The 10,834-nt window shown below is 42.3% G+C and overlaps 1 protein-coding gene and 1 non-coding gene across 2 annotated transcripts; both read right to left on the reverse strand.

Moving 5' to 3' along the window:
- Positions 1–1,556: 1,556 nt before the first annotated feature.
- Positions 1,557–4,112, reverse strand: LOC133924119 (uncharacterized). Its single transcript, XM_062369518.1, has 3 exons — positions 3,960–4,112; positions 3,750–3,851; positions 1,557–2,461 (listed from the first exon to the last, which is right to left on the reverse strand). Exons 1-3 carry the CDS (start codon positions 3,960–3,962, stop codon positions 2,300–2,302), a joined length of 267 nt encoding a protein of 88 aa, XP_062225502.1. The 5' UTR covers positions 3,963–4,112; the 3' UTR covers positions 1,557–2,299.
- Positions 4,113–9,676: 5,564 nt separating this feature from the next.
- Positions 9,677–9,757, reverse strand: TRNAL-AAG (transfer RNA leucine (anticodon AAG)). The gene has a single exon. It is a non-coding gene; the product is annotated as a tRNA-Leu (tRNA).
- Between the last annotated feature and the right edge of the window lie 1,077 nt (positions 9,758–10,834).

A 10,834-nucleotide genomic window follows, 5' to 3' on the forward strand; every position in this document is an offset into this window, starting at 1 on the left:
CGTGCCAAACCGCTGATCTGGGAAGGCTATCGCCCGGGAAGATGCAGCCGCCGGTGAACGACGTGCTAATTGCTGCTAGAAGGCAGATTTGCCCCGCCAGAGGGCAGACACCGGCCGTTGGCTCAGCCAGCCAGCAAGCCACTGAGTGGGAGCGGGAAGGTGCCATCGGGTTGTGTCGCGGCCATGGGTGTGCAACGCCGAAGCGGGCGCATCGTTGCGCCGCGTTGAGCGCCGCCGCCGGAGATGGTGCCGTGCATTGGCATCGATTCAAGATGCCAGCGTCGTAGTGAGCATCGAGGACGTCACTGTGGAATGGCAAGTGCTTACTGTTCTTGTGTACAGCGAAGTGGAGAACGAGAACTACAGTGACAGAGACGAGAGCCGGTGCTTCTATTCCATCATCTCGTGTGTGCGTTGATGGGCACCGCCTTCGTGCGGCCGCCGGAGAAGCACACGACTGTCGTATCAATTCTGTGTTGGATATGAAGCGCCATCGTCGTGTGTGCCGATTGGTCTCTGTTCTTTCCTTCACGCTGGAAGATTGAGGCTATCGTGCTGATAACGTGTTATAAATGAACTGTAGATAGACAATAGAGTAGCAAATGAACTCTTATATTCATTGATCATGATGTTTACATATTTATATATGGTGAAAAGATATGACGAGAGAACATGTCTATTGAAAAGATAACTCTTCTTAATAGACACAACTCTTAATAAGTAATCACATTATTATATTTAAAAATATCTATTCATAACAGGTGTGTCCAGCATCGTCCCTTTTTATCAAAAGACCAACGGGTAGCTTCTTTCTGGAATGCTCATCGTACTACTAGCAACCCGGGAAATTTCCTGGAAACTTCCTCTGACGGAAATCTATGATTAGGCTGCTTCCCCACTTGAGAAAGCGATGAGAAAGGTAACGCTTAGAGTGTTGCATGTACTCTCCTGCTAATGAGAAGTTCATCTCCAAAGTTAAAAAGAAAAAGGAATTGGATGGATAAATTAAGAGAGAAAGTCGAAAGGCATACTTCGTTGATAGACAAAAATAAGTTGCCCTTGATAAATGTTAACAAAAAGAACTGATATTGGTAAACAAGCAAAAATGGAATCACACAAGGTGTCTTAACTCCTAAGGGATATATAGCACTCGTGTCTTTTTTTAACTATACAAAAGATGTCTAATGCAGCAATTTGCAGCTTTAGGCGCTAAACAAACAACAAGGGATATATATTGCACTCATGGTTTTTTCTCAGCTCTTCCAAAAGAAATTTCAACCGTAATAATTAGCAGCGCTAGCCGATGATCCACCGCATGATCTCAGAGCAACTCGGGACGCGAATGATTTGGATTAACCGGCGTCTATTATCGACAATGTCCCATGCCCACACAAAACAATCACACCCAGGGCCGGTCATATGTATATAAATATTATGTATATTAATTTAAAAGAAAAACTAAAAAAATTAGATCTGTACGATTTATATTTAATAATAGTATCTCATTTTTAATCTCATCTTGAGCCACCAAAATGTCAGAACCGGATCTTATCACACCGTGTCTTATGTCAGATGTTTTTTGGATTAAGAAACCACGAACGATCCGGCACGCCGTGTCGTGTCCTCGAGGTTTTCAGGAATGTTCAGCCAAGGAGCAGCTACTACTCGGTACGATATTGTGTAGCAAAGCTATGGGCTTTCAGCACATTGTTTGGAAAACGGCTCAATTTATTACTCGAATGGTGTCGTCTCACCAGCCGGGTGTGAGAAGTAGCGTTGCTCGGCTTTCATTTCTCAGCTTGTCTCCATCCTCTGCCGAGTTCAGACATCTCAGCTCAGGTAGGACCGCATTCACATTCGCACGGCCAGGGTCTCAACTGCTCTTAGATCAAAGCCCGGATGCCCCTTCCAGTTCCAGAGAGGGCGCTCATATGTGATGTTCCTTCCTCTGAGCGAATGGAAGCTATGCGGTCGCACAGTTCAGTGCCCAGATTCTTCATCCTCTCCACTGCCGGCTGCCAAGCCCCAAACCTGCCACCACAAGGTGCAGACAAGACCACCAGTGACTCAGATTGCATCCAAAGTACAAGAGGGGAGGGAGACCGGCTCCGTGATGTACCAGTGACGATTCATTGACGACAACCGTCACTAGGATACATACCGGCAGTCTAACCTCGCACTCCCAGTTAATAAAAAGTACCAGTGTTACGACATAACTCTAGCGAAAGATTAAATTATCAAACATGGGTTCACTCAGAGGCCAGATTCAGACTACATCCGGTGTACCTAAATAGTTTGATCAATAGAGCTTTGCTTTCAGATGATTTTCATCTCTTAGTCGCCCTTGCGGCGGAAGGAGCACCCCTCGGTTAGCCTGGCCTTCCCACCAGTAGGCTGGCAGAGCACCGTCTGGCAGCCCGGGCAGACCACGACAGTCTGAGAGTGGCTGAACACGGTAGTGCTGCAACCAATGGAAAAATGTTTCAGTTCAGTGCGTCCATAAATTCTAGGACGTTACTCATTAATATGAGGCAGATGTTAAATTAACCAAAAAAACATCAGGCAACAAGATTTGATAGCATGGTACATGTAGTATTCAGTAGGGCCAATATAATCATTAACATCAACATACATTGTTGAAAAGAGAAATGTCCAAATCAGAGGTTAAGCTTTATTAAAAGGTGACGCAGACTGAATTTGTTCGAGCAAGAATTAATGAAACAAGCCCAAGGGTTGCAATGACAAGAGTGGTGTACACATGCGAGCTACCAGAACAGCACTGGGGCAGTAACCAGTGACAAGGATTACATGCACCACTAATATTACACAGAAAAGGTGATATTGTACCCTGGTAGTGTAGAATAACCACTTCAAAAAACTAGTGCAACAGTAAGATCACAGATAGTGCAACAATAAGATCACAGATCATATCAATGGAACATAGCAAAGGATAAGTAACAGAAAATTCATATACGCACACAACCAGTTAGGAGAAACATGTCAAGAAATCTTAGATGTTGAAGCAGGCCTGGCACTTGACATCCTGCATGAAAACAATGCAATATCATTAGAGTCAACAGAAAATGGATAATCACACAGAAATAATCATTGATGCTAGCATGAAAGGTGGGCATGAGAAACCATTGCAGCCAAAAAGTCAAGCACTAAATGAAAATAGCATACTACAGCACAAAAACTTGGCAGCTTCCCTAAAAATGGAAACAGAATTTGAATTCCTAAGCGATGGTCTTGGGTAGACACAACACAATTCACTTAGTACCAATGCCAATATTCTAAAAGGCGCTTATCCCCTAATCAGGGCTAGGCGGTGGCTATTAGAACAGCGACCAATGCTGATTGCAAATTAACATATTTTGCTTTCCCAAAGATTTCTAATTCTAATTGCACAAAAAAGTATCGAGCCAAGTTAGTTCCATCCCAACTCCTATCAAAATATGGCAAGGTGCAGTCAACCTACATACGAAACTAAACAACCCTGAAGCAGGGCCAGAGCTGCCATCCATCACATAATTGATGCTAAGGTATATGAGCGTAGAACATGTTACTTGTGGATGCTTCTAATCCGCAGTAGCTTGAAGCAACTATCTAAATTACGCGTGATCTTAGCAACACAATTGGAAACCCGCGCATAATCAGCACGCGCAGTTACAGGCGAACACATTCCATCAAAGATACGGAGCACAAACGAGAGTACAGATTTTCCTGAATAGAGGATGCAGAAGGGTTACCATGAAAAAGGAGTTGGGGGATTGAACGAGGCGCTTCTTCTTGTGCTTGAGCTTCTCCAGCTCCGCCGGCGGGTTCAGCAGGTCGATGTCATTCTGCAGCACCTGCACCACCACCACCAAAATTACACCGGTCAGATTTCAGAGACATAAATTCAACATCAAATTCGAACAAGAAATATGCGGAACGGGATGGGCGATCGCCGTCCGTACCATGGCGGGAGGCTAGGGTTTGCTCCGGCTCCGCGCTCGCTGGTCTCTGGAGGTCTCTCCGGAGAAGAAAGCGACGGCGGCGGCGGGAGGCAGAGGGTAGACGAGGTTAAGGGTTGCGGTCTGTAGTGGGGTGATGCAGTGATATCCGCCGTTGGATCGCCAGGGAGCAGATCTCCACGCGTGCGGACGGGCGGACCTTTTCTTAGGCCCTGTTTGGGGAGCTTCTGGCAGCTTCTGCTACTCAGAAAAGCTGAGAAGCTCTCCAAACAGGTTGATTGCCGAGGAGTTTTTCTGCAAAGCAAAAGCTGGTTTCTGGTGAAATAAACTAAAAGCTGAAAAGCTGGTTGAGGGTGGTTTTTCTGAAAAGCTGATATGCTGAGAAGCTAAAAATTAAGCCTATAAACCAAACCGCTTATCTTAGAAGCTATAAACAGCTTTTCAGAAAAGCAGCTTTTCAGAAAAAGTCCATAAGCTCCAGCTCCCCCAAACAGGGCCTTAGACAAATCAGTGGGCAGCTATGGAGGCCATGGGCAGATGGGCCAACAGTGTTGTATCATGGGAGGCGCTGCTTACACAGTGAACTTTCTATTTTTTATTTCCATTTTCAAAATTTAGAAAAATAAGCGCCTGTTTGAAAAAAAATAGCAAGAATATGTTTGTCACCCCAACAGGAGATAGGATGATGCAACATGTCAATATGGCACTGGATTGACATGACGCCCTTTCTGTAGCCTTTCCAATATATAACAGGTTGATGTCGCCTTTTTATTGGACAATAGGTCCGTGTGTCCAAGCTAAGGGTGTGGAGGTTGCGATTGTAGTGTCTGTGACATCGGTTTAATTGTTTGCTTTTTAGAATTTTGTGTTTTTAGAATTTGATATGTGAAATAATTGAACAAGAAGAGTAGAAGAAGACAATTTTATTCGTACAACTAATCGATACGATAATATGTATTGTACACTTTAGGAGGAGTATAAGAGCTTCAGATGATTGGTTTCGTTCTACAAGTAGCCTCCTGCACTCCTATTCATACAAAAAATCTATAGTAGTTCATGGACTAAATCCACATAAATAGTTGGGAAAATCAATTAATTCCTTTATCTAGAGTGGTCACGTTCTCTGGGAATACAACATCTAAAAAGTCTATGTTTTAAAAGTCTATTTCATCACCCACCTCCTCCACATCGTCTCCACCTATAACTCTCTAACTCCCTTCTTGTATCTACATTGCACAAACAACATAGGTGACTAACCTCTATCAATTACATCATGTAGGTACCTCCCCAAAATTGGGTTTCACTACGCGGGTACATCTCCAAAAAAACACTATCAGTCCTATGGTTGCTCACAATACTAATAGTAATTTATTGTCACTCGTGTAGGATCAAGAAGGCCGACTAGAGAGGAGTGAATTGGCAGTTCTAAAATTTATCTACCAACTTAACCGATAAAGATGCAGAATTAAAAAGGTCGGTTACAACACATATAAAACCCTCCAAAAAACTATCAAATTCTATGTCTATGTTAAGATTTGCAATCTAGAGTGGCATATAAGCAATTATAATTCTAGAAATGTAACTTGCATAAAGCAAATAAGCTTAAGTAAACAAATCACAATTGAGACACCAAATTTTTTAGCGTGGTCTCGAAGACCTTTTGATCTCCCCTAATTCACATTGAGGTAGGTCCAAGCATTTACCATTATTCTATAAAGTATACAATTCTCACCACGAGAAGAGACTCAACATGAGCAACTTGATTTTGAGCTAGATTAATCCAATGAACCACTCACTACCTCAATTCCACTAGAGTTACACTTTACCACTTTGGCAAGACATGCACAAAGCCTCTTACAATCACATTAGATCTTCTCACAAGCTTTTTTGAGAAGATCACTGGATCACAATGTCACCGCGTAGTCTAGGTGTTGGCAAACACCAAGAGTAATAAGCCAAGACGACTCTCACCAAATATCTAAAGCTCAATCTCTAATACAAATGCACTTGATTCTTGCCTTGCAACCCTCTCTATGTCCAACACACGTACAAATATGTGGGGAAGACTTTATTTAGCTCAAGGATGCTTAATGAGGGCAGGAGAGTTACTACAAGTCACTAGACAAGAGGTATATATAGGCTACACTATCAAAACTAGCCGTTATACCCTAGATGACCCAAACCTCTATTTTTGGTGGGCAGACCACAATACACAACTCGGTCAAACCGTCACTCAAGATAACAGCTCTAAAACTAACCGTTATAGCTTTTCTAGGCCTCCGACGATCAGATCGCCAATCATTCAAGAGAGATGAAAGTTCTCTTATAGTTCCAGTGGTTAGATCGAACACCCTATCCAGGAAAATGAAGTTTCTATATCAGCTCCAGCGGTCAGACCAGCAATCTTGAAGGTCGGACCGCCACTCCTAGATCAGCACAGATGACACACACAAAAATGGTAATAACTTCAATTTTGGTGATCTTGGACTCTACGGAAAGCTTATTCAGAGAGCTACACATCATAACTAATTGCTTGATCTCAAACCTAGAAACATAGTCCAAAGACCCGTCACAAAAAAACTGCATGAACCTCATTTGTCCGCAAAACAAATTTTTAAACTAACTTTTCCATGCTACCAAGAATTAAAACATTCACTATGACAATTTGCAAAACATATTTCCAAACTTAGTGACATATCATACGGAATAGGAACATGGACTTGAGCTATTTGTAAAACACATTTGGGAACTATAACATCCGACGAAAGAGAGAATACATATGCAAGATTGAGCTTATCAACACATGGTAAAACTCAAGCAATCGTCTAGACTCATCTTAATAGTATGATATTTATCCTATCAATCAAGTTATTTCTCTTCTCTAATCACCATTGATTGGTAAAAGAAAATGTCCTATATTTTATAACTTTGCCTTGAGCTAGCCATCCCGTTGGACTTGATGAACATATCATTTGAGTCTCAATACTTCTTCCAGGATTGTCATCAACTCTTCACTTGAGCTTGATAACGATATCCATCCTCGGTTCCCATCTTGATTCCCTCTTAATCTTCCAAAAGCTTAATGAAGTTCATTTGATTGCTTCCATATACCAAGCGCGGAAGACTTTTATTTTCACACTATCTTCACCGGTTCAACACCAAGATATAAACCACAAGCATCAAGCACATAAGGTATCAACTAAGGCCCTGTTTATTTCAGATTATAAAAGCTGGATTGTGATCAAAATCCAAAAGCTGAAACAAACAGCTGGATTGTAAAAGCTGGATTGTGATCACAATCCAAAAGCTGAAACAAACAGCTGATTAGAAAAGCTGGATTGTTATAATCCAACACACAGATTGTAACAATCCAGCAATCCGTCTTCCACCAGATTGTAACAATCTACAATACAGCTTTTACAATCCAGATTTTACAATCCAAGTTCTTACAATCCACAATCTATAAGCTGCTTTTCATAATCTCCAACTCAAACAAACATGCCCTAAGCGTGTCTTAATCTTGCTCTTCCAATACTGCATATTGAATAACTTAATTCAATACTTATCTTTAAATGAAACCTAACCCCAACTCACTCTGAAGCACATAGCACATTTATAAAAACTTGATTGACAACCTTATACTCCTAGTGGTCAGACCGTCGAACATTTAGAGAGAAGGTTTTCTGGTTTCTCTCAAAGTAAATTCCTCAATCAGGATTTCTGATTTCTCTAAATGTGAATTCCTTAATTAGGATTTCTCTTGATCACATGGCATTCCTTAATAAATCCATACTCAATACTCCATGTATCATCTATGGAACAACATACTAACAATTCTCAATATAATTGTTAGTTCATTGGTATTGTCATTAATTATCAAGTTCACAATTAAGGGCTAGATGAAACTTCAACTCGAGATCTATTTTGAAACCCCATATTAACTAGTCGTACAAATATCCAACACTCTTCTACATTGGTCTAGCTATATCCTTATCCATTGAGTCATACACCGACAAATCTACCAATTCCAGACCATAAACAATGTCCATTTCCCCATAAAAAATTATGAATTGCCACTTATTCGTGATAGCTGCCCACGATCGACAAAAAAATATACTATTATTTTGTATAACAATAATTATATCTGCTAGATCTACAACAACAAAACATAAAAAACACATATATAATGCTACTCTAAAAATCTAAGTCTAACCGTTGCTAAAAAATAGTAGATGTAATAACAGTGCAACTATCCTAAAAATTTAGGTTCAATAATTACACTACATTGCTTAAAAAACTAGATCTAATAACACTAGGTCTAATATCACTAAATCCTAAATTTGATTGCTAACATATGTCTAAACCTATATCTAATGGCTAACATAACTGGTTTGTAAAAAAACAAAGATCAAAATATTTACTTTTGCTGGAGATGGATTTCGGCAGAACTTCGCCGCTTTCTTCTCCCTCCCCTCCCCTCCCTTCTCTCCTCTCCTCCTTCTCTCCTTCTCTTCCTCACTCTCTGTTGGTAGCTAAGAAAGAATGGGCGCACATTGAGTGGAGGCTGGACGTGATGCTTTATATAGGAAAAGATACCCCCCGTTGGAAGGGTGACCGCTTTTCCAGTAAGGCCTTGAACACGCAAATGTTCATATCGTTCGTTAGAAGGGTGGCAGGTCACTTGTCACCCTTCTAACGGGCGACAGGAGGACGTGGCCACCACCATAGCGATGTCATTAATTTTTTTAGCTATTCAACCGCAGGGTCCATAACCTATCGCCTATTAAAAGAGCGACATATACTCGTCGCCCTTCTAGTGGGCGACATAAACTTATTTCTGCTATTTTTTTCAAACGGATATCTATTTTTCTAAACTTTGAAAAATGGAAATATAAAAAATCCTACATTCATGAGATTCATCCTTTTCTTTTCTTTTTTTCACCCTCTTTTCCATTTTTTGAGCCAGACCCGTCCTTCTCGAGAACTATTTTTATTTTTCCAACACACAAGCACATGCACCATTACACATGCAAACTGCACTCATATATCCACGAGTCCACCCCCTCACACGTCTACATTTTCAATGTTACTAGTACAACAATTGCTTTGATAATCAACCGGTGTGAAAAAGCTGAGAACTATTCAAGCTATTTTAGAGAAGTTGTGCTAGTAACATCAGGAAACATCCTTTTGCGTTGTCTGTGCACATGACTATCATAGTTTTCTTTTTCAAAAATAAGTTGATGGGTCATCCATACCATGGTCCGAGGGTAGGATATGCTCTGTGCTTGCTAGTCGGCAGTAGTAAGGGGGGGGGGGGACAAAGCGGGACCACTAATTTGCGAGATGGGGAGAAATCAAGTGGGATTTTTCATAGAAGGGCAAAATAACCTTTTGGTAGGGGAGAGGAGGATGCTCTGGTGCCTACAAGATAGTTTTCTAGTGAGTAGCTATGAGCATACTTTTTGAATTTTTTTTGCATGCTACCAACTTTGATCTGCCATATGCCATATTACTAGAAGATGCAATTTAATATTTTTTTTCCAAATTTATTCATACATTAACCTTCTTGGCAAATTTAATCCAAAAGAAAAACATGGAGTCGGCAAAAAATAAAAACAGTTACAGGCGACAAAGCAGGGGAAAATATACTGTTTAGGCAGGATGTGCAAATGACAAAACGAGCAGAGAAATGCGACATATATAAATAAAATATCTAATGTTGAGAGTGGGATTTGAACCCACGCCCTTTCGGACCAGAACCTTAATCTGGCGCCTTAGACCAACTCGGCCATCTCAACTGTTGCATCACTGTTTTCCCTTACAATACTATTATCTTCGCCAGAGGGTCTCCTTCCTCTTCACTCTTCTTCACACGTTCGTCGTGTCTCCCTTCGCCGAGCATCCATCTCGTATGCGCGTGCTTCCGAGAGCAGCCCAACAAGCCATGCCAATGTCCCGTCTACTCTGTGATCCCATATACAAATCTTCGCCCTTCTCGGTCGCCCTGCACTCGTCCCATAGTGGCATTGGCATAGTCCCGTAACAGGTCCACACGAACATTCCTAGAGAAAAGGGGGGAAAAACCCTCCACGCTAGCACAGGGCAACAGCTTATATAAGAGCCATGGACGCTGCCCATGCCACGCGGTGCGCGGCCACCGCGCTATTAGCCTCCCTAGTCTTCGTCTTCCTCGCCGCCGCCGCCGCGGCCGAGGGCGAGCCCGACCCGGACGCCGCGGGCACCCGGAGCATCGTGGACTGCATGGTGGGGTGCGCCATGGACACGATGGAGTGCGCCATGGGGTGCGCGAACAGGCGTGTCGGCGAGGCGCCCGTCTGCGCCGCGGCATGCAGCGCCCAGGGGGACGCCGGCTGCCTTGCCTGCCACGCCCGCGCCCGCGCCCGCGCCGAGCGGCCCTTGCATGAGGCGGGTCACGACGACGCATACGCGCTGCAGTAGACATGAGAGCCACGTAGCTGCAAGTGGAACATCAATCGAACAAGTAATAATGCTATGCATTGCAGTTCTGTTCCTTGATGCATGGTGTTAATTTGGCTCATCGACACTTGGGTAACATGCAGAGGCAGAGATCATAGATGTACAGATTTACAACTAAATATTTGTAAAAATTATTACTATAACTAGTTTGGTTGCTCCGAACGTTCCGGATTCACATGCCATTCTTACGGAACGATATCCAAATAACAGCGATCAAAAGTTCCATGAAATCGAGTCGAATTGCCGTTTCACCCGATTCAGCCCTTCTGTTGAGCTGTTGCAAGATTACCTCAAAAATCCATATTTCCAATCTCTTTTACCTATAAGTTTAGACCTTCTAAAAGATCCAAAAAAATCTACTAACTTTTGTGTAGGTT

Source organism: Phragmites australis, chromosome 7 (assembly GCF_958298935.1).
Source record: "Phragmites australis chromosome 7, lpPhrAust1.1, whole genome shotgun sequence".
In the NCBI taxonomy this organism is placed as follows: domain Eukaryota; kingdom Viridiplantae; phylum Streptophyta; class Magnoliopsida; order Poales; family Poaceae; genus Phragmites; species Phragmites australis.

Excerpts from the sequence above, each read along its gene's own strand:
- LOC133924119 (XM_062369518.1), bottom strand. Across the intron at positions 2,462-3,749 it reads CCCCCAACTCCTTTTTCATG|CACTACCGTGTTCAGCCACT; the intron begins GTAACCCTTCTG and ends CATTGGTTGCAG.